At 44.3% G+C, this 24,780-nt stretch overlaps 1 protein-coding gene across 1 annotated transcript in view; it reads left to right on the top strand.

Moving 5' to 3' along the window:
- Window positions 1-24,748, top strand: part of LOC310875731 (clustered mitochondria protein homolog) — a 30,689-nt gene extending 5,941 nt beyond the window's left edge. Inside the window, exons 7-30 of the mRNA XM_083789051.1 lie at window positions 7,824-7,954; window positions 8,395-8,549; window positions 8,811-8,936; window positions 9,157-9,304; window positions 9,505-9,597; window positions 10,001-10,219; window positions 10,376-10,551; window positions 12,724-13,029; window positions 13,978-14,207; window positions 14,666-14,767; window positions 15,053-15,153; window positions 15,291-15,443; window positions 15,639-15,701; window positions 16,108-16,361; window positions 16,575-16,659; window positions 17,291-17,444; window positions 18,008-18,147; window positions 18,771-18,851; window positions 18,968-19,093; window positions 19,720-19,841; window positions 20,321-20,414; window positions 20,689-20,823; window positions 23,060-23,133; window positions 23,502-24,748. Coding sequence (XP_083645177.1) covers window positions 7,824-7,954; window positions 8,395-8,549; window positions 8,811-8,936; window positions 9,157-9,304; window positions 9,505-9,597; window positions 10,001-10,219; window positions 10,376-10,551; window positions 12,724-13,029; window positions 13,978-14,207; window positions 14,666-14,767; window positions 15,053-15,153; window positions 15,291-15,443; window positions 15,639-15,701; window positions 16,108-16,361; window positions 16,575-16,659; window positions 17,291-17,444; window positions 18,008-18,147; window positions 18,771-18,851; window positions 18,968-19,093; window positions 19,720-19,841; window positions 20,321-20,414; window positions 20,689-20,823; window positions 23,060-23,133; window positions 23,502-23,619 — 3,386 coding nt within the window. The 3' untranslated portion in view covers window positions 23,620-24,748. The remainder of the gene's footprint in view (window positions 1-7,823; window positions 7,955-8,394; window positions 8,550-8,810; window positions 8,937-9,156; window positions 9,305-9,504; window positions 9,598-10,000; window positions 10,220-10,375; window positions 10,552-12,723; window positions 13,030-13,977; window positions 14,208-14,665; window positions 14,768-15,052; window positions 15,154-15,290; window positions 15,444-15,638; window positions 15,702-16,107; window positions 16,362-16,574; window positions 16,660-17,290; window positions 17,445-18,007; window positions 18,148-18,770; window positions 18,852-18,967; window positions 19,094-19,719; window positions 19,842-20,320; window positions 20,415-20,688; window positions 20,824-23,059; window positions 23,134-23,501) is intronic.
- The last annotated feature ends 32 nt before the right edge of the window (window positions 24,749-24,780 follow it).

The raw sequence follows: 24,780 nt of genomic DNA, 5'->3' as shown, positions 1-24,780 counted from the left end.
TCAGTACCATAGTCTGCACCATAGTCAGTACCATAGTCAGTACCAGTCAGTACCAGTCTGCACCATAGTCAGTACCATAGTCTGTACTCTGTACCAGTCTGCACCATAGTCAGTACCATAGTCAGTACCATAGTCAGTACCATAGTCAGTACCATAGTCAGTACCAGTCTGCACCATAGTCAGTACCATAGTCAGTACCATAGTCTGCACCATAGTCAGTACCATAGTCAGTACCAGTCTGCACCATAGTCAGTACCATAGTCAGTACCATAGTCAATACCATAGTCAGTACCAGTCTGCACCATAGTCAGTACCATAGTCAGTACCATAGTCAGTACCATAGTCAGTACCATAGTCAGTACCAGTCAGTACCAGTCAGTACCATAGTCAGTACCATAGTCAGTACCAGTCAGTACCATAGTCAGTACCAGTCAGTACCAGTCTGCACCATAGTCAGTACCATAGTCTGTACCATAGTCAGTACCATAGTCAGTACCAGTCTGCACCATAGTCAGTACAATAGTCAGTACCATAGTCAGTACCAGTCAATACCATAGTCTGCACCATAGTCAGTACCAGTCTGCACCATAGTCAGTACCATAGTCAGTACCAGTCTGCACCATAGTCAGTACCATAGTCAGTACCAGTCTGCACCATAGTCAGTACCAGTCAGTACCATAGTCAGTACCAGTCTGCACCATAGTCAGTACCAGTCAGTACCATAGTCAGTACCAGTCTGCACCATAGTCAGTACCAGTCAGTACCATAGTCAGTACCAGTCTGCACCATAGTCAGTACCATAGTCAGTACCAGTCAGTACCATAGTCAGTACCATAGTCAGTACCAGTCTGCACCATAGTCAGTACCATAGTCTGTACCATAGTCTGTACCATAGTCGGTACCATAGTCTGTACCATAGTCAGTACCATAGTCAGTACCAGTCAGTACCATAGTCAGTACCATAGTCAGTACCATAGTCTGTACCATAGTCTGTACCATAGTCGGTACCATAGTCTGTACCAGTCTGCACCATAGTCAGTACAATAGTCAGTACCATAGTCTGTACCATAGTCTGTACCATAGTCGGTACCATAGTCTGTACCAGTCTGCACCATAGTCAGTACAATAGTCAGTACCATAGTCTGTACCATAGTCTGTACCATAGTCGGTACCATAGTCTGTACCAGTCTGCACCATAGTCAGTACAATAGTCAGTACCATAGTCAGTACCAGTCAGTACCATAGTCTGCACCATAGTCAGTACCAGTCTGCACCATAGTCAGTACCATAGTCAGTACCAGTCTGCACCATAGTCAGTACCATAGTCAGTACCAGTCTGCACCATAGTCAGTACCAGTCAGTACCATAGTCAGTACCAGTCTGCACCATAGTCAGTACCAGTCAGTACCATAGTCAGTACCAGTCTGCACCATAGTCAGTACCAGTCAGTACCATAGTCAGTACCAGTCTGCACCATAGTCAGTACCAGTCAGTACCAGTCTGCACCATAGTCAGTACCATAGTCAGTACCATAGTCAGTACCATAGTCTGCACCATAGTCAGTACCATAGTCAGTACCAGTCAGTACCAGTCTGCACCATAGTCAGTACCATAGTCTGTACTCTGTACCAGTCTGCACCATAGTCAGTACCATAGTCAGTACCATAGTCAGTACCATAGTCAGTACCAGTCTGCACCATAGTCAGTACCATAGTCAGTACCATAGTCTGCACCATAGTCAGTACCATAGTCAGTACCATAGTCAGTACCATAGTCAGTACCATAGTCAGTACCAGTCTGCACCATAGTCAGTACCATAGTCAGTACCATAGTCAGTACCATAGTCAGTACCAGTCTGCACCATAGTCAGTACCATAGTCAGTACCATAGTCAGTACCATAGTCAGTACCATAGTCAGTACCAGTCAGTACCAGTCAGTACCATAGTCAGTACCATAGTCAGTACCAGTCAGTACCATAGTCAGTACCAGTCAGTACCAGTCTGCACCATAGTCAGTACCATAGTCTGTACCAGTCTGCACCATAGTCAGTACCATAGTCAGTACCATAGTCTGCACCATAGTCAGTACCATAGTCAGTACCATAGTCAGTACCATAGTCAGTACCATAGTCAATACCATAGTCTGCACCATAGTCAGTACCATAGTCAGTACCATAGTCAGTACCATAGTCAGTACCATAGTCTGCACCATAGTCAGTACCAGTCAGTACCAGTCTGCACCATAGTCAGTACCATAGTCAGTACCGTAGTCAGTACCAGTCTGCACCATAGTCAGCACCATAGTCAGTACCATAGTCAGTACCAGTCTCAGAGCTACCAACCTGCAAACATTTTGTGTACCAACCACGCAATTATAGGTGTCTATAAGCCTAGAATTGCGTGGTTGGTACACAAAATTTGTGCAGGTTGGTAGCTCTGCAGTCTGCACCATAGTCAGTACCATAGTCAGTACCAGTCAGCACCATAGTCAGTACCATAGTCAGTACCATAGTCAGCACCATAGTCAGTACCAGTCTGCACCATAGTCAGTACCATAGTCAGTACCATAGTCAGTACCATAGTCAGTACCAGTCTGCACCATAGTCAGTACCATAGTCAGCACCATAGTCAGTACCATAGTCAGTACCAGTCTGCACCATAGTCAGTACCATAGTCAGTACCAGTCTGCACAATAGTCAGTACCAGTCTGCACCATAGTCAGTACCATAGTCAGTACCAGTCTGCACCATAGTCAGTACCATAGTCAGTACCAGTCAGCACCATAGTCAGTACCATAGTCAGTACCATAGTCAGTACCATAGTCAGTACCAGTCTGCACCATAGTCAGTACCATAGTCAGCACCAGAACCAGTCAGCACTATAGTCAGAAGCATATTCAGCACCAGTCTGCACCATAGTCAGTACCAGTCTGCACCATAGTCAGTACCATAGTCAGTACCAGTCTGCACCATAGTCAGTACCAGTCAGTACCATAGTCAGTACCATAGTCAGTACCATAGTCAGTACCAGTCAGTACCATAGTCAGTACCATAGTCAGTACCAGTCTGCACCATAGTCAGTACAATAGTCAGTACCATAGTCAGTACCATAGTCTGTACCATAGTCTGTACCATAGTCGGTACCATAGTCTGTACCATAGTCAGTACCATAGTCAGTACCAGTCAGTACCATAGTCAGTACCATAGTCAGTACCATAGTCAGTACCATAGTCTGTACCATAGTCTGTACCATAGTCGGTACCATAGTCTGTACCAGTCTGCACCATAGTCAGTACAATAGTCAGTACCATAGTCTGTACCATAGTCAGTACCATAGTCAGTACCAGTCTGCACCATAGTCAGTACAATAGTCAGTACCATAGTCAGTACCAGTCAGTACCATAGTCTGCACCATAGTCAGTACCAGTCTGCACCATAGTCAGTACCATAGTCAGTACCAGTCTGCACCATAGTCAGTACCATAGTCAGTACCAGTCTGCACCATAGTCAGTACCAGTCAGTACCATAGTCAGTACCAGTCTGCACCATAGTCAGTACCAGTCAGTACCATAGTCAGTACCAGTCTGCACCATAGTCAGTACCAGTCAGTACCATAGTCAGTACCAGTCTGCACCATAGTCAGTACCAGTCAGTACCATAGTCAGTACCAGTCTGCACCATAGTCAGTACCATAGTCAGTACCATAGTCAGTACCATAGTCTGCACCATAGTCAGTACCATAGTCAGTACCAGTCAGTACCAGTCTGCACCATAGTCAGTACCATAGTCTGTACTCTGTACCAGTCTGCACCATAGTCAGTACCATAGTCAGTACCATAGTCAGTACCATAGTCAGTACCAGTCTGCACCATAGTCAGTACCATAGTCAGTACCATAGTCTGCACCATAGTCAGTACCATAGTCAGTACCAGTCTGCACCATAGTCAGTACCATAGTCAGTACCATAGTCAGTACCATAGTCAGTACCATAGTCAGTACCAGTCTGCACCATAGTCAGTACCATAGTCAGTACCATAGTCAGTACCATAGTCAGTACCAGTCAGTACCAGTCAGTACCATAGTCAGTACCATAGTCAGTACCAGTCAGTACCAGTCAGTACCAGTCAGTACCAGTCTGCACCATAGTCAGTACCATAGTCTGTACCAGTCTGCACCATAGTCAGTACCATAGTCAGTACCATAGTCTGCACCATAGTCAGTACCATAGTCAGTACCATAGTCAGTACCATAGTCAGTACCATAGTCTGCACCATAGTCAGTACCAGTCAGTACCAGTCTGCACCATAGTCAGTACCATAGTCAGTACCGTAGTCAGTACCAGTCTGCACCATAGTCAGCACCATAGTCAGTACCATAGTCGGTACCAGTCTCAGAGCTACCAACCTGCACACATTTTGTGTACCAACCACGCAATTATAGGTGTCTATAAGCCTAGAATTGCGTGGTTGGTACACAAATTTTGTCCAGGTTGGTAGCTCTGCAGTCTGCACCATAGTCAGTACCATAGTCAGTACCAGTCTGCACCATAGTCAGTACCATAGTCAGTACCAGTCAGCACCATAGTCAGTACCATAGTCAGTACCATAGTCAGTACCAGTCTGCACCATAGTCAGTACCATAGTCAGTACCATAGTCAGTACCAGTCTGCACCATAGTCAGTACCATAGTCAGCACCATAGTCAGTACCATAGTCAGTACCAGTCTGCACCATAGTCAGTACCATAGTCAGTACCAGTCTGCACAATAGTCAGTACCATAGTCAGTACCATAGTCAGTACCAGTCTGCACCATAGTCAGTACCATAGTCAGTACCAGTCTGCACCATAGTCAGTACCATAGTCAGTACCATAGTCAGTACCATAGTCAGTACCATAGTCAGTACCATAGTCAGTACCAGTCTGCACCATAGTCAGTACCATAGTCAGTACCATAGTCAGTACCATAGTCAGTACCAGTCTGCACCATAGTCAGTACCATAGTCAGCACCATAGTCAGTACCATAGTCAGCACCATAGTCAGTACCATAGTCAGTACCAGTCTGCACCATAGTCAGTACCATAGTCAGTACCATAGTCAGTACCAGTCTGCACCATAGTCAGTACCATAGTCAGTACCAGTCTGCACCATAGTCAGTACCAGTCTGCACCATAGTCAGTACCATAGTCAGTACCATAGTCAGTACCATAGTCAGTACCAGTCTGCACCATAGTCAGTACCATAGTCAGTACCAGTCTGCACCATAGTCAGTACCAGTCTGCACCATAGTCAGTACCATAGTCAGTACCATAGTCAGTACCAGTCTGCACCATAGTCAGTACCATAGTCAGTACCAGTCTGCACCATAGTCAGTACCAGTCAGTACCATAGTCAGTACCAGTCTGCACCATAGTCAGTACCAGTCAGTACCATAGTCAGTACCAGTCTGCACCATAGTCAGTACCAGTCAGTACCATAGTCAGTACCAGTCTGCACCATAGTCAGTACCAGTCAGTACCATAGTCAGTACCAGTCTGCACCATAGTCAGTACCATAGTCAGTACCATAGTCAGTACCATAGTCTGCACCATAGTCAGTACCATAGTCAGTACCAGTCAGTACCAGTCTGCACCATAGTCAGTACCATAGTCTGTACTCTGTACCAGTCTGCACCATAGTCAGTACCATAGTCAGTACCATAGTCAGTACCATAGTCAGTACCAGTCTGCACCATAGTCAGTACCATAGTCAGTACCATAGTCTGCACCATAGTCAGTACCATAGTCAGTACCAGTCTGCACCATAGTCAGTACCATAGTCAGTACCATAGTCAGTACCATAGTCAGTACCATAGTCAGTACCAGTCTGCACCATAGTCAGTACCATAGTCAGTACCATAGTCAGTACCATAGTCAGTACCAGTCAGTACCAGTCAGTACCATAGTCAGTACCATAGTCAGTACCAGTCAGTACCAGTCAGTACCAGTCAGTACCAGTCTGCACCATAGTCAGTACCATAGTCTGTACCAGTCTGCACCATAGTCAGTACCATAGTCAGTACCATAGTCTGCACCATAGTCAGTACCATAGTCAGTACCATAGTCAGTACCATAGTCAGTACCATAGTCTGCACCATAGTCAGTACCAGTCAGTACCAGTCTGCACCATAGTCAGTACCATAGTCAGTACCGTAGTCAGTACCAGTCTGCACCATAGTCAGCACCATAGTCAGTACCATAGTCGGTACCAGTCTCAGAGCTACCAACCTGCACACATTTTGTGTACCAACCACGCAATTATAGGTGTCTATAAGCCTAGAATTGCGTGGTTGGTACACAAATTTTGTCCAGGTTGGTAGCTCTGCAGTCTGCACCATAGTCAGTACCATAGTCAGTACCAGTCTGCACCATAGTCAGTACCATAGTCAGTACCAGTCAGCACCATAGTCAGTACCATAGTCAGTACCATAGTCAGTACCATAGTCAGTACCAGTCTGCACCATAGTCAGTACCATAGTCAGTACCATAGTCAGTACCATAGTCAGTACCAGTCTGCACCATAGTCAGTACCATAGTCAGCACCATAGTCAGTACCATAGTCAGTACCAGTCTGCACCATAGTCAGTACCATAGTCAGTACCAGTCTGCACAATAGTCAGTACCATAGTCAGTACCATAGTCAGTACCAGTCTGCACCATAGTCAGTACCATAGTCAGTACCAGTCTGCACCATAGTCAGTACCATAGTCAGTACCATAGTCAGTACCATAGTCAGTACCATAGTCAGTACCAGTCTGCACCATAGTCAGTACCATAGTCAGTACCATAGTCAGTACCATAGTCAGTACCAGTCTGCACCATAGTCAGTACCATAGTCAGCACCATAGTCAGTACCATAGTCAGCACCATAGTCAGTACCATAGTCAGTACCAGTCTGCACCATAGTCAGTACCATAGTCAGTACCATAGTCAGTACCAGTCTGCACCATAGTCAGTACCATAGTCAGTACCAGTCTGCACCATAGTCAGTACCAGTCTGCACCATAGTCAGTACCATAGTCAGTACCATAGTCAGTACCATAGTCAGTACCAGTCTGCACCATAGTCAGTACCATAGTCAGTACCAGTCTGCACCATAGTCAGTACCAGTCTGCACCATAGTCAGTACCATAGTCAGTACCATAGTCAGTACCATAGTCAGTACCAGTCTGCACCATAGTCAGTACCATAGTCAGTACCAGTCTGCACCATAGTCAGTACCAGTCTGCACCATAGTCAGTACCATAGTCAGTACCATAGTCAGAACAGTGGCATCCCTCAAAATCTCGAGGCCCTCCTGCAAGGAGGAGGGTGGAGGCCCTTTCACCACAGTATAGCCTTACGGAAGACTCACTTACCATCTTCTACGTTGTTTAATATTCCCCCCCTCTGCGATTTGGAAAATATCCCATTCCGCATTGCTCTGCCCATAAATCCATGCTCCAGTCTGGGAGCAACAGAACAGATGAAAACATTGAAGCACATGGACCTCCCACAGACAATGGCAACGCTGGACATCGATGATGTCACTCCCCGGGCTGATCTCAAATGTAAAATGGGTGGCCACTGGCCAACCAAGATCTATCGCAGAGTTAATTAGTTAGAGTTTTTGCTTCGGGCGAGTGAGACCCCCTGCTGCCGTCCCCATCCTCCACCCCCCCCCCCCCCCCCCATCACTTGCGGAGCCTCCCGTACGCCGGTGAGTCAGAACCATAGTCAGAACCAGTCAGTAGGCCTACCACAGTCAGTCAGTATTTCTGTGATCGTTCAACCCTGTTTGTCCATGCAGATAAGGAAAGTGGGGGGAAGAGGCGAGCTTCAGAGAAGGAGACGGTTGATTGTAGCCCCCCTGAGTACATCCTCCCTGGATGCAAAGAGTGCCCCCTTACTCCACTGCAGCCAGTGAGAAACAGTTGGAAGGTAAAAGCATTTTCTTGTGATTCTATGTACTGTTACTGTATGGAAAAGAATATGACGTGACATCAAAGACATGAAAATCTTTTATCGAGGTACAATTGACCTGCATGAAACCCTATGTGGAACTTGGAATTCTCCCCTCAAACAGGTGGTTCAAGGTGTTTATTTATATCTACCAGCCTGTAATAGCCAGAATCCTCTTCTTTGTTATGGCATGCTTTGTCATTTTCTAAACAAGCTGTTGTGGAAATGTTATGGAATAATTATAGCTTTTACTATAATACATTATTACATTTGCCTGCATGTCTAACCCTGATGACAGACGGACAGACGGACGGACGGACGGACGGACGACGGACGGACAGACGGACGAAACAAATCAGTCATGAATCATGAATGGTTACTTAAGACAGTGGAATCAAATGAAAATGTATGTTTGGTAGCCTTTGCAGTGCCTGCGAGTTCTCACTATGAGCAGCTGGAACCCTCCTCCAGGAAACAGGAAGATGCATGGGGACCTCATGTACATCAATGTTGTCACCATGGAGGACCGAGACCTTAACATTACATCCTCCTCACGCGGTTTCTACCTCAACCAGTGAGTATCTGGGACACGTTGTGAACATAAAACAGTTTGTGTGACTATATGACTACTACAGCTAATCGGCTAATTCTAATTGAGAATTTACATTAAAGACTCCTCCACAACAACAACAAAACTTTTCTCTGATCAGAACATAGAATCCATAGTGTTGGAGCTTACTAGTATTTAAGGTGTCTAAACCAAGAAATCTTCATGATTGCTTGACATGATGGCAAATTTGTCTTTTTCAAGTATGTGCTTTGCTAACATTTGCAGGTCAACTGCCTTCACTTTTAACCCCAAGCCGGCATTGCCCAATAACCTTTGCCACTCGCTGGTGGAGCTGCTGAGTCAAGTTAGCCCTGCCTTCAGAAAAAACTACAGTGCCCTCCAGAAAAAGAGGTGAGCATGAGAAGAGATGTTTTTTTTTAACAAAGAAGCTACTTTATGAAAACAATAAGAATATCATCTTTATTACTTACATATAGTATTATTATTTACTTACCAGGTATTGAACAAAGACAATGTCCAAAGAGGCACAGATAGAAAAAAATATATAAAATCCCCCATTCTGACCGTGTAACAGAAAAGCATTTTCTACCACTGGTTGCCATTAATCCAGGGTCCAGCGACATCCGTATGAGCGGATAGTCACGCCTTTCCAGGTGTATACCTGGACAGCCCCCCACGGAGACCATGTCCTGGACTGGGTGAGGGCGGAGGAGACGCACACCATCCGAATGGGCCAGGACGAGCACACAGCTGGACAGGTGGTGGACACATGATGCATCATCAAAGCATGTTCGGACAATAAGCACACACTCTAGTACTTTGTGAGAGACACACAAGGTGTAGCGGAAATCACAGGACAAAGTACTCGTGCACATACTTACAAACACACAATGCCGTTTTCATATTAGATAATGCGATTATTGGGCGGTGGTAGTAATAATGTGTGTTGTGAGCCCAGAGTCGGGACTGGAACGAGGAACTGCAGTGCTGCAGGGAACTCCCCCGGAACACTGTCCAGGAGCGCCTGCAGCGAGAGAGAAACATCTTCAAGGTGAGCTTCCTGACCAACTGTGTCCTCGGCTAACCTTGTGTCACCAGGCTTTCTGCAGTGTCTGGTTTATATTCCAAATGAAATGAACCAGTCTGATCCAGTCTAGAACCCACCGTATCTCATTTGCACATATCCACTCTAGACACAAACCGTCAAGGGAAAGTGACTTAATCTGATCTAGAGTAAGTGTCATCACCACCAATTTATACTAAGGGAAAGGCACTAGACTTCCTAAAGCAATAAGAGACAACTACCTACACCAGGGTGAATCTGTTAATGTGTATATCTCCACAGTTAAGTCAGTTTGCCTGGGGAAATAATAGTTGATATGTGATGCCTTTCTATACTGCTACTACTTAGCACTTTGAAACCTGTTTGGTTAGAGTAAACAATCTCCATTCAGACCAACAGCGATTTTGTTGCTGCCGCAACACAAGGCGCCATGGCGGTTGTCGACGGTAACGTCATGGCGATAAACCCGGGAGAGGCGCCCCATATGCAGATGTTCATCTGGAACAGCATGTTCTTCAGCCTGGGCTTTGACATATCAGACCACTACCGCCCACTAGGGGGCAATGCTGCTGCCCACACAGCCGCCAACTGTGACCAAAGAGGGGTACAGGTATGCCATCTGCCACTCTTCCCCACTATTTCTTGTCATTTTAACACAAATAAATGTAATCAACAGTATTTTAACCTTTTCCTGTTGCAATATCAACTTTGTTTTTCATTGCCAGAATGGTGGCATTTTTATCATGGCTTGCATTCTCTGGTACAGGCATATGCAGCCGTCGACACAGAGGGGTTATACACACTCGGTACAGCAGTGGTGGATTACCGTGGTTACCGTGTTATTGCCCAGACTATAGTTGCTGGGATACTGGAGAAGAGCCAGGAGGAAAGTGTTGTCTATGGATCTAATGACCACGGAAAGATTGTCCTCACACACCCAAGGTAACACACACACACACACACACACACACACACACACACACACACACACGCTCGCTCGCGCATTGTATTCTCATCATCGAGCAGCGAGCCCATCCACTATTGTTATCGTACATCCTTATTCCCGGGCCCGTTTTTCTGTTGAGCTGTGGGTCATGTGGGTCAACCAATTGGAAGACAGAGGGAGGTCATGTGGGTCATACATCATGGTCGAGTAGGGAGCTACTCGAGCCCACACTGTTTCTTCAGGAACAGTATTTTCTAGTTATTACTTGCGCAGTGATTGACTGATCGGCTGGGTATGTATTTATGTATGTGTTGGGTCAGCTACATGTAGCCCCCGAGAGGCACTTTATCTAGTTTGATGTTTCTTTCCAGTAAGAATTGAGGCTCGAATAACTGCACGTATTGTGGAGTAAGCAATAGGTCTATTGAAGTTAATTAATAGGCAAATTAGCACGATTCACTGTTTTACAGTGTTGGGTCAGCTACATGCTTTACATAGCTTAACTTAATAATTCAAAGTATTGAAGACCTTAACAGGAGCCCTCGTACAAGGTTTCTTTGACTATGCATCCACCTCTTGGTACCACAGCACCTCAAAGGCCCTTAAAACAAGGCTCCAGACCTCCCAAAACAAACTGGTCAGGCTCCTACTTGGCCTCACCCCCCGAACCCACCTCACCCCTGCCCACTTTGACAGGCTGGGATGGCTTAGGGTCGTCGACAGAGTACAGCATCTTGCAATGGGTCTGGTCCACAAGATTCGATACACCACCAAGATACCCATGTACCTAAATACTTCCTTAATGTAAACGAAGTCCACACCCACAACACCAGAGGGAGTGCAACAAACCATGTACAACCCAGATTCGGCACAAACAAGGGACTAAATTATTTTCGCTCCTATGCCACCAAAATGTGGAACGCCCTACCAACAGTCATTAAGACATGTGAATCCCTTGACTCCTTCAAAACCGCTCTCAAAGGGCACCTACGGATGGCTGCAATTCGAAACTGGCCTCTGTAAAATCTGAATCCCCCCCACCCCCCCCACCCCATTTTCCCTCACTGTATATTGTATCTTTTCCCTTTTTTGCTTCCCATATGATGAATTTAGCTACATAGAAATGTCTATTTGTATGTCTCTAAATGTTTGTATGTCTTTAAATGTTTTGATGAATTGAACAATGTGGACCCTGTTGTAAACAAGTGTAATGCTTAATTGGGTCGTCCACTCACAGTTGACAGTCTTTGTATTGAGTTTGTGCTTAAAATGTACTGTAAATTCTACAAACTGTTAATAAATATTTCAATCAATCAATCAATCAATGCTTACTCCACTATACGTACAGGTATCCAAGCCTCAATTCTTACTGGAAAAAAACATCAAATAAATAATTAAAAAGTAAGTAAAGCTACATGTAGCTGACCCAACACTTGTATGTATGTACAGTATGTATGTATGTATTTGGTTAAAATGGGTAGGGTTTAAAAAAAGGCAAGAGTTTGCTCTGGTGCACTGGCCTAAAAGTGGGTCCTTAAAAACTGCTAAAACTTCTGAAATGTATGTATGTAGGTATGTATGTGTGTATGTATTTTAAAAGGGGGGGCTTTTTGGTAAAAATCCCTGCCCGCAATACCTTCATATATTTAAAATGAGTCCAAAATAGGGTTACCAGTGAAGGGCCAACTGCCTATTCACTGGGGACTATGCAAGGCAGAGGCGTCCACCCCCCTGAGTCCAAGTTTAAGCTAGACTGTATGTATGTATGTATGTATGTATGTATGTATGTATTTATGTATGTCGAGGTAAGAATGGTGGTCCCTTATTGGCTGTTGATGGTGATGTTATGTAACTAAGGTACGTTTCAAGGTTGGTATAAGGTCAATTACAGGTCTAAAGGATTTAGAACAGCAGTTGTAATAGACATTAGTAAGTAGGCCATGGATGCGCAAGTTGGCACCTCGACAGAGTGCATTTCTAGTTACTTCTTCCGTAGCTCACTGGTTTAAATGTTGCATCCCGCGTGGTAGGCCTGGGTTTGAATCCTAAGAAGGACATTCAACTTATGAATTGCAGCTTTATCTACATTATTTAATTTATTTTCCATTCTTAACCTGACCCTCACCGCTGCACGCCTGAAGTTAACTTCTAACCTTCGTTCTGTATAGGTTCATGGAACTGCTGGAGAAGACCAGCGGCCCATTGAGACTTCATCGTCACACAGTGCTCGACGACAGCGACAGGCCCGTGGAGCTTTACTCCTCCATAGATACCAAGGGCATTCTGGGTAATGATGGCCGGCATTACATCCTGGACCTTCTGCGGACCTTCCCCCGGGATCTCAACTTCCTGCTCCCAGGAGAGGAACAGGGGGAGGTGCCCACAGAGTGCCGGAGCTTTGGTTACCCACGGCAACACAGGCACAGCCTGGCCGGTCTGAGACCTGAGCTGATAGACATCTTCGTTCAGCACAGGTCAGTGCTTAGCCAGTGAGATGGTATCAAGTGTACTACTTAAAGATGGAGTGCCGTGATTTCTTTCCACCCTAAAACATGATCATCAGGTATTATTATTATTATAAAGAGGACGATGTTTAAAAGAAAAGTGTACAGTATTTTGTTAAAGTGTCGTTTTTATGTGGACGCACACAGTTCATTAAGTATGCCTGGTTTTCCTGGTGATGGTTCACCTGAACTGAAGCCGCACCCACAGCTGTTGTTGTATGATAAAGAAAGAGGGGCTAGGGGTGGGGTTATTGTGATCACTATATCGCTGTTTTTTTTCCCATTGGCACGTTTGACTGTAAAGGTTTCAGCCTCCATGATAAAAACCCATATACAAAGGGAAGACATCATTGCACATAACAACCACACCAAGGGGTCTAATAATTAAGTACTGTGTCGCCTCATAAACACATGAAAAAACTGTAAAAACATACACATCAATCACGGCACTCCATCTTTAATATATATATCATAGTCCATGTTTGGATCTAGATGAATGCAATTAACAACTTGGTATGATAGGAAACCAGCATTGGTGACCTCTAGGTCACCAGTTGGAATTTCCAGAATGGCAGTGAATAATGTGTGTAGCTTTTCCCGATCTTCAGCTCCTATGTGTGAATAACAATGTAATGATGCCATTGTGAACAAGGAAGTTGGGTAACTCGTGCTCACATTGAATGTTTGACTACAAAAAATGTTTTACTCTAAATATAATGTAAAAAGAACCACCGAAAAGACTTAAGAGAGGTGCTGGAGCCACAAAGGGAACATGAGAAAAATAAAGGGGAAGCTCCGCACACTCATATCTGCGTACAATCAATGTATTTATTTAGCAAGCTTTCGGTCTACTGACCTTCTTCAGGCTTCTACTCTAAATATAATAAAAATGTTGTTGCTCACCTTTGTATAATTCAGGTATGAACTCTTCCTCAAGATGGTGCCTCAGGGGTTCAGACAACTGGCTGCCGCAGGTCCCGAGAGCCAGGAGGGGATCGGACAGTCAGAAGATATGGAGGCTGAAGATCTGGGGGTCAAAATACTGGGGGAGACTGACGATACAGCTCCAGCCATTGTAGGTGAAGATACAGCTCCAGCCGGTGGAGATACAGCTCCAGCCGGTGGAGATACAGCTCCAGCCAGCGTAGGTGAGTCATAGATGAGGACAGATAGATGACCATCCTCAAGGCTTCATTTATACTGCATCACACAACTGTTGCCCTCCATCAGGCGGTTTAGAGTCCCTAAATATAAGAAAAACAGGCTAAAAAACTCTTTTGTACACCAGTCTGTTCTGCTTTTAAACGAAAATCAGTAAACCAAGAGGATTAGTTCTATTATTCTTGTTCCTGTAATGTATCTTTTGTAATGTATTGTCTATGTCTTGTCTGTATCTTGAACGGTGACGTCATGGACGCAAAACTAAATTCAGTGCAAGCTGACAATAAAGTTGTATCGTATTGTATCGTTGCAGGCAGAATATTGCCCATCTATAGAGCTTGTAGATCGGCTATTCTCGTTGTGTGACGAAGTATAAATCAGGCTTAAATCTGAGCTCTGCAAACTAAAAAGAAACGAGTGACTGGTGATGTCTTGCTCTCTGCAGATGGTCAGATCAGAGAGATGATTATGAAAGCATGCAAAGCCACCGGCTCAGTGAGCGACTCCCACTTTGACATCCGCTTCAACCCTGATGTTTGCTGTGCAGGTGTCACCTCGTGCACGCATGCACAAACACACATAGACACACAGCTGTGATACTCCCACAGACAAACCTCTGTCATACAAGCAATTAACATCCTCTTGCGCGCACACACACACACACACACACACGCACACGCACACACACACACACTTACGCATTATATCTTCTTTTGTGCAGTCCCTAAACCTGACCTGATCTCCCCACACACATGCATCTATATACGTGCTATATTGCTCACGTGCATTAGCATGCAAAAGGTTTTCCTTCAACTTCCGTTTTCTGCTCTAGGTGTGCTTTTCCCATCCGAGTGTGCTGAGGACCTACAGAGACAGAAACAGCTGCTCTGGGATGCTGCAGCTTTCCTCCTGTCCAATCAGCTTCCAGCAGTGGTGAGTCTTTCTGCAAAACAACATTCCACAGGATCCTTGTGTTTTGAAGAAGACAGTTGGAAAGACAAACACAGTGTGACTATATAGTGTGTTCTTGCGTGCGTTCTTGCTTGCGTGCGTGTGTGCGTGCGTTATAGCTGAGGGACTGTCTGGACCAGACAGTGGTGCCTATGGATGGGGCCACCTTGACCACAGCCTTGCATCAGCGGGGTGTGAGTGTACGGTACCTGGGCACACTTCTAGAGCTACTGGAGAGGTCAGAGGAAAAAGAGAGACTCAGTCACATAGAGGTAATTATCACTGTAGAAGATAATCATTTGGGACCACGTAATTAATGTGCTACAGACAGCGCCCTGTGGCGGTATCTTCTCGTCAAAGTATTCCTCTCCAAGTTACAATGAATACTGCTCCTGTGATTGTGTGTTGAGTCATGACCAATTAAACCCCAGTCTTCTTCTAGTAACTGCTGAAGTGTTCCCTCACAGAGAATTGCCATCGGTGAGTTGGTCATCCGGAGTGCAAAACACATCTTCAAGATCTATCTACAGGTGTGCTGCTTAAAAGCTATCATCATCATAACCTTTATTTAAACTCGGAGTACAATTTGAAAACAGAAAGTGTTCAAAGCTAAAATAACTATAATAGATAGATGAGAATTAATTAAAACATTACATTGTTGAGTAAAAGTGCTAGAAATCATTTCCCTGAATTGACCTATAGGGAAGGCAGTGATCTGATTTGACCTGATTATTTTATTTAAGCCAAATTTGTATAACTTCATTGCATGCCACAATCAAGTCGCTGATCTACTGTACAAGCTCATAATGCTGTGGCTCGTGAATGATGGACTCAAGCGTTACAGTTTCATTTGAATTGCCTTAATATTTATTACAGTAATTACTTTCCCTTTCCCTGCTATGGTCTACTGAAGTCTTCCTTCCTGTGAACCTGCAGGACGTGGAACCGGCAGCGTTCTCCGCCGCCGTCGGTCACTTCCTCAACTGCCTGCTAAGCTCCTCCTCCTCGTTTCCCGACTCCGGTTCAGACGAGCTGCTCTCCCGCCGCCGCGGCCGCCGCCGGCGGACCGGCAGCCACGGGAACCGCGTCGCCATGCTGGCCGACAGCGTGTGGGCCAGACTGACCCCCGGTGACCTCTGGATTAGGATCAGGAAAGAGGCCGAGGATTACTACCACTACGCACTATGCAGGTGTTTGTGGGCGTGCGTGCAAATGTGCATGTGAGATTTCCGTCAAGGGATCAATTGATGTGGAAAACTTGCCAGGCTATATTAGGATTATTAACGTGTGCGTAAAGTTTGAGGTTGGGCATATGGTTGGGTCTGTGATTAGGGGTTAGGAAAGGATCAATAACTAATATTATTATTATTTATTTTACTTTCTGTCTTCCCTTCTGTGTTTAGTGACAGTATAGATGACTTAATAGAGAAGTACAGTCTACAGAAGATTTCCCTACTACGAGAGATGACCATGAAAACAGGCATCCAGGTATTATAATCAGTCTCAAATTGATCAGTCAAATTGTTCTCTGATTTAGTCTCATTGACATTTTTCCAAATAGTCTCTCATTCCCTCATCTTTCAACTGATCATGATCTGCATTAAGAAATTCATTAAGCAAAGCAAATGTGACAGACAATAACATTTACAATAATATTAATAAGAAGTAATCAAACAATAACACATTGAAATAATTCAGTGCTATGAGAAGGATTAGTTAGTTAGAAGTTAACAACAACATATCTATTCAACATATCTATTCAACAAGTCAGCTTCAGTTCATGGAATTGATTGATTGATTGATTTGATTGACATCTTTATTGATCATGAAATAAGATCTCATGTCATATCTGTAACAAACATCTGATCCACCATAATCAACAGGATAACACAAAAAGCTTACAGCTTGATATGTTTCCATTGCGGTTCTTTAGTATGAGGTGTGTATGATGATGACATGTAATGTGTTGCTGTTGGGTGCATGAGACGCATATAGTTCATGATGTGAGCAAGTCTGCGTGAATGTGTGGAGGCCATTTGAGCCTCCTGTTGCATTTATCACAGGATGTCAAATTAAAAGCAGTTGGAATTCAACACCCCTGTTTTGTCTCTTCGTGCAGGTGCAGTTGAGGGAGTATGCGTTTGACTCTCGTCACAGGCCAGTGTTTGCCGAGGAGGATGTAGTGAACATGTTCCCTGTGGTCAAACATCTCCGGCCGACATCGTCAGACGCCACGCGACTCATCCAGCAGGCCCAGGTCGCAGTACAGAAGGGTAGTACAGCACACAGACACACACACTATGGGGTGTTTCAGTACAGAAGTGTAGTACAGCACACACACACTACTATGGGGTGTTTCAGTACAGAAGGGTAGTACAGCACACAGACACACACACACACTATGGAGTGTTTCTGTGGTTAACTACTAGATGGTGCGTCCCCATGTTCGCTTCCAGCTGGAGACTTGTGTTGCATGTCCTTTCCTTTCTCTTTCCAACAGTAGGGATCAGCAGTGAGTGGGGAATTTTCATAATTACTAAATTGGGGTTATGTGGGGAATTTGCATAATTACTCAATTGGGGTTATGAAATAAAGTAGTTGATAAAAAACTAAAATCATCTAATTTACACACCAACAGTGGTAATGCACACTAATAGGCTGTCATGTAAGCAACAAATACATACTGCACCGGTATATAGGACTGCTTTGAGTATACCAATATGACCTTTGTGCTACCCATTGCCTTTTTAGCTTAAAAATAGGCTATATCTCTGGCTCTGATTTTTGTGTTACTCACCTCCAAAGAACTTTTGTCTTTTCTTTTTGTTTCATCCAGGACTGCTCAAGGATGGCTATGACATGTTAAGCCAGGCCCTGACCCTGTTCAGCACTGTGTGCGGTGTCCTGCACGAGGACATGTGCATGTGCCTGCGCCTAATGGGCCGCATCAGTTACATCCTGGGAGAGTATTCGGACGTAAATACAATGCACAATTATTATTTTTTATTTTTTAACATATGTTTATTGATTTTTCTTTACAACATAGTGTTTTCAAAGCAATTATTCACATATATTATTTTCCCATACACCCACATGGCAACACAAACACTAAACATTATGTTTGTGTGACACACATCTCGAGATCCACATGGAAACAACGTTGCTCCCATGTGGGAGCAACGTTGTTTCCAGTTTTCTGACGATCTGTTTTCTGACGATCTGGGACCCATTGACTTGATTATAAAATTAAAGTTGAATATATCACACCCATGTGAAGTGAGGGGCGCTCTTATCATCGTACATCATTCATAAGTGTATATCATCTCATTCCGGCCAATCAGAATTTGTGTCCTGCCTTTCGTCTTCAATGTTTGTGTTTACGCAATATTTGTGTTTACACAAACACTCAAAGATAGCCATTCATTTTCAAAGGGATTTAATGTTTGTTTTGGGACAAACACTCAAAACTGGCCATTCATTATAATGTTATTTGATGTTTGTGTTAGGACAATGTTTGTGTTTTACACACACCCTCAAAGCTGGACATAGGAGCGCCCCTCAAAAAAAGTATAAAACATTATGATATGCTTCCCCCCCAGGCTTTGAGCCACCAGGAGAAGGTTGCGATGGTCAGTGAGCGAGACCAGGGCATTGACCACCCACAGACAACCCAAGACTATGTTAGTGTCCTTCGCTTTTCTCGTGGACTCGCATCTGTATTCCACTGTTCTTGGAGATCCAAGATGTGTTTACATGAGTATCATAGATGTGTTTTCTGTTGATGGATTCATTTCAGACGTACCTGGCTCTGTACTGCTTTGCGGGTAGACAGCCCTCCACCTCCTTGCATCTGCTGTATCGTGCACGCTACCTTACCCTGCTTGTGAGTGGAGAGGACCACCCGCAGCTCGCGCTATTGGACGTAAGACCTCATCTGAGTGTTATGCAGTCAATTTTAAGGAGTTGCTATGTTACTAAATAGCACATTAAAAAGAGAGTACATTGTAATTGACCTATAGCTAAGCCCCTCCCCAAACTGCTATGGTCCAATCACAGCTAAGCATAACATGGGTTAGACAAACCTCTCCACCAATAGTTTTCCTATATTATGATAAAACATTTCTTTTTTAAAGGAACACACACATATTTTTCCAGTGCATATGGCAGGCCTTGTTGACAGATTTGGAAGAGATTTTGAAGGTCTGGTTCCAAAAATGAACCAGTATTGAATGTGTAAAATCCATGATATTTACATTGGAATGAATGAGCCCTGCTGGAAAGTGTCCAAGTGGGAGTGTCTAAGTGGTAGAGGGCGGGGCTTTGCTAAAGGTGAATTATGTGGCTGAGTCGCCTCTATAAAAGGTTATGTTTAATGCCACTTTCACCAGCTTATGGCAGAAAGCATGTAGAATAATAACAGTATTTTTGACAGACAATGGGATCCACAAATCCCTTTCATTGACCAGAATGTACTGTACACTTGTGTTAGATACTGGTAATAATACTAATAATAATATATGTATATCTCTGTTGTGCTTCACTCTTTAGAGCATGCTGGGTCTGGTGCTTCATGGCCTGATGGAATATGACCTGTCACTGAAGTTCCTTCAAAATGCCTTAACTCTAACCGCCAAATACCATGGTGCCAAATCAGTCAAACATGCGCACAGGTCAAATGTGACATTTGTTTTGTTTTAGTTTTTCAATTTATCTCACCTCAACTTGCGTAAGCTGCAATCCATAAAACTCATGACGTACCCAGGACTTGAACCTGTTCCCGATCCCATGAATGCTAACATTAAATTTAAAAAACAATTTATGGCCTGGGCCGTGGCTCAGTGGTCCAGGCACCTTGGCTGGTAATCCAGTCTGGCAGTGTGCCGCGGGTTCGACTACCGATCACGATGGCCTATACTGCATGTCACCCCCCCCCCCATCTCTCTCCCCATTTCCTGTCAGCCTACTGTCTATCCCTCCATAAAAGATAATTACAAAAAAAGCATAAAAAAACCCATCAAAGAATATGGATTGGCAGCTTTTATGATTGTCATGAAATGTTTACTGTGATCCTTTCTTTCCTTTGTAGCTTTACTGTGTTATTTACCAAATCTCTCTCTCTCTCTTCTCTCTCACTGTGTATTCCATACAGTCATCACCTGCTGGCCACTGTGTTTGAGAGCAAAGGAGTGTTCCGCTCAGCCCTGCAACATGAAAAAAAGGCTTACTCAATATACAAGGACCGGGTAGGTGTTGGCGAAGATCGTACGGTAGGATGCTGATAGAAATTGCGATCAGTGGAAGATGTTAAACAACATAACTTAAGCACACAATGTGTCAAACAAAAACTGAAATAGAATGGACAACATCTTATGGGGGAAATAAAGTAGGCTACAATGAAATCCTCTGGTCCATTGGTTCCATTTGTTCACTCTGACTTACAAATGGTTAAATTAACACCCAGGATTTTACTGTGTAGGCTACTATATAATTATGGTCTTTGTTGTTGCCCACACAAAGGTGGGTGAGAGCCACGAGAGTACCAAAGAGAGCTCAGAGTACCTGAAGACACTCACTCAGCAGGCTGTGATCCTCCAGAAAGCCATCAACCACATCTACAGCAACACCTCCAGTGCCTGTATCCCTCCCCCAAAGGTGCATACACAGTACACAACACAGCACATGCACACAACTCATATATGTACAGTACACTGAGTACAGTATATGATTTGTGTGATTTGCAGACAGTTCATCATATTACAAGTAAGGTGGGTGAAAACTTTGTTGTGCAGGCTCATCATTGCAGTTAAAAAGGTAGAGAGAAGAGCATAACATGCATAACATGACATTATTGTGAGTGCATAATAAATAAAAGTTCATGGGTGAATGTATCTACGAGTATAAATAAAATGAGAATCAGAACATGAATCAGTTCAGACTTAGCTCTTGTTCAGCAGTCTAATTGCTGACAAGTAAAAGCTGTTCAAGAGTCTGGTAGTACAGCTCCTGATGCTCCTGGAATGCTTGCCTGAACGTGGGTGCGGCAGCGGCTTGAACAGGCTGTGGCTGGGGTGGTGTGTCCCTGATGATACTTTCCGCTTTAGCCACGCAGCGTCTCTCATGTATTTCCTTGAGGGGGGAAGCTCCCCTCCCACGATGCGCTGTGCTGTTCGCACAACTCTCTGCAGTGATCTGCGTTCCGCATGCAGCGGTGCTCGCTATGGTGCTGCTGTACTCTGAGGTTGCGTGGGCACACTCTGAACTTCTTCAGGTGGCAGTTAGCAATAGAGTCTCTGTTGGGCTTTTTTCACCACTTTTTCGGTGTGCGTGGCCCACTTCAGGTCCTTGGAGATGTGTATCCCCAAGAATTTAAAGTCACAGACCTGTTCCACTGCAACGCCGTTGACGACGATAGGTGCGTGCTCTCTCTCTCTCCTGCTTCCTAAAGTCCACGATCAGCTCTTTGGTCTTACTGACGTTGAGAGCGAGGTGATTTTCCTGACACCACTGTGCCAGTGTGCCAACCTCAGCTCTGTGGGCCGTCTCGTCATTATTTTCGATGAGGCCCATCAATGTAGTATCATCTGCATACTTAATGATGACGTTAGAGCCGTGTGGCCGTACAGTCATGTGTGTACAGGGCATAGAGGAGAGGGCTCAGCACATGGCCCCGGGGTGCTACCCGTGTTGAGAGTCATGGGGTCCGATGTGATATATTATCTAACTATAATTCACTCAATGTCTGAATGAATGAATGAATGTCTGTCTGTCTGAAACATTGTCGTAGCTCACGTGGCTGCACCAATCGCTCCGACTTTTCTTCAAAACACACTTTTTTCTCTTCCACCTACAGCTTTTTTGCAAATCTCACAAAAATCGGTCCACATGATCTCTGGACCTATCTGATTAAAACACCACAGGCAGAATCTTCGTAGTCCGTATCGTTCGGCTGTAATCGGCTTCCAAAGTTAGTTGGGGGGGGGCCTGTTTCACACAAAATGACACAAATCATGAACGGAATATCCAATCCACCCCACATTTTATTCACATGTCGAGGGTGGTTTAATCGGAGAGCCCAAAGCAATTCCATTTTCATCCGTGGGGGGCGCCGTCAATGCAAACATTTTAAACGTTTATTGCAAAAACATGGTTTTTGGGTGATAGATCCTCACAGGGGTGACTTGACATTGTAATTGGCTAGCTAAATCAGTGGGAGGGCCCTACATTTCCCAAGGCGTCTGTGCCATCGATCCAACCACACTTGGCAAATTCTCCAGAATTGCACCTGCGACGGTGTTGTCGTACTAATGACTGTAGTAGGTAGGACTGTTGGTATGTCTAACCAACGTACTGTATGCACCCCATGGGCAAGTGCTTCTGACACCAGACTGATTACACCTCAAAATACATACAGTACATCAATAATAGGATCTATTACATCGCTGTACCCACACTGTACATAATTTGGTGTTCATATATTTGAACGGGTCTAGTAATATGTAATTTAGGCTCTCTTTCTCTCCGACACGCACGCACGCACGCACGCACGCACGCACGCACGCACGCACGCACGCACGCACGCACGCACGCACGCACGCACGCACGCACGCACGCACGCACGCACGCACGCACGCACGCACGCACGCACGCACGCACGCACGCACGCACGCACGCACGCACGCACGCACGCACGCACGCACGCACGCACGCACGCACGCACGCACACACACACACACACACACACACACACACACACACACACACACACACACACACACACACACACACACACACACACACACACACACACACACACACACACACACACACACACACACACACCATATAACAGGATTGTACAGCATATAAAGGCCTCTCTATTTCTCTCCAGTTTTCCACACCAAGCCTTCCCATGATTCTTCAGCAACTCAACCTGACCTGTGGAATCATTTTCATTCCTCTCAGGTAAACCCTTTTCTGTATTCATCCAGCAGATGCCTGCGCTCAGATGCACGCACGGCAGAAGGGTTAATGGTCTTGTTTAGGGCCGCTTGCCGAACCGACAACCTTCCGACAGCTATGGACATGGACACCCACTAGAGACATGTAGAAATATCTGACTCACTCACTCATCTCAACTCTAAGTTCTTATCCTCCTAATAATACTGCGATGGCGTTTCAACATAAACATGAACCAAACATTGACTTACTAAGTCAGGGGTAAATGATGATATATTTAAGACTTTTACTATGTGAATAATTGATGACTGCCACATGTACAGGATATTCTCTCCTCATCATTGTTATTTTCTGTCACTCACTATTTATTCTAGAGCAAAGGAATTAGGAGATCTGACGAGTGAGTTGAAGGGAAGGGGCACGGCTCAGGCTCTGGAAGTGGACGTGGAAAACCAACAAGCGCTAAAGGACTCGAGGTCTGCAGATGACTGACAGCATCACTGCATCTGAGCTTCTGAGCTTCTGAGCTGCAGTTATACAACCTGCTTTGGTTGGCCATCCAATGAGCACTGACTATGAACAACAAAGTGACATACATTGAAGACCGGCATGCGATATCAGCTGATTAATATAATAATTAATGTAAATGATAGTTATACTAAAAATGGTCTTTTAATGGAAAATTAGGACATTTCCCTGCCTCCCATATACAGTAGGTGTTGAAGACAACCAGAGGCTTAAGTATAGGTGTAGAGAAGAGCGTGCTATATATTCTTGCACTCTATTGTCTCACTGTGGTGAACAGTGTGCAGTGCTCTCAAAAGGTTATGCAACATTGCTTGTAAAGAGGGAATACCCCAGCACTGTTGCAGTGAGAGAAATGTATAGATCCATAGGCCTGCCGCCTGGTTATTGTATAACATTATGAATCATTGTGCAGAATGTGTTTGACCTACTATGTATGGAGAAAAATGGCAAAAAGAACAAGGCTGCTCTGCAAACACTTTTGTTTTTATTGTAAACTGACATTCTTTGCTTTTGCAATTCCCTGTCATACCCAGGATTTACTCTAAACCACTAAATGGAACTCACGATATGATGCATAAATATTCTAACTATGGGTATGAATCATGAGGGCAGATGATCTCTAAAGACTGAAGTTGTTTTTCTTATTTTTGTTTAGTAAGTATGTATGTAACTAAGTAACATTTACCAGGGGGAGGAATATTGATTATTAGGGCTAGGCAATATGGACAAAATCAATTATAGCCTATCAGCATATTTTTTTAATAGGCTACCTCTATTGATCATGATTAATAATGATCTGTGATCTGTGATTTCACAGAATAATAAGGGGAGAGAGGAGGGTGGAGCTGAAAGGATTAATGAAATAGACAGAAAATGTACCAAATACATTTTTAGCAATTCAATAATGAATTGTATGAAGTGGCTTATGACTTTCACAAAATGTGAATGGTTGTCTTTGTTCCCTTATTCACTAGTAAATAAACACCACACCTTCAAAGTCAAACAACAAAAAAATATTTTAATTGTTTATATTGAAATATGCAAGTGCTGAACATAATGAATTTTGAACATGTTTAATTTAATGAACTAAATTAAGAAGGAATAAAAAACCAAACATGTCACACC

This window comes from Protomyctophum parallelum (genome assembly GCF_964188405.1).
Source record: "Protomyctophum parallelum genome assembly, chromosome: 1".
Taxonomy (NCBI): Eukaryota; Metazoa; Chordata; class Actinopteri; order Myctophiformes; family Myctophidae; genus Protomyctophum; species Protomyctophum parallelum.
Note: the sequence above shows the minus strand (reverse complement) of the source record. Positions and strands in the feature narration are given on the sequence as shown.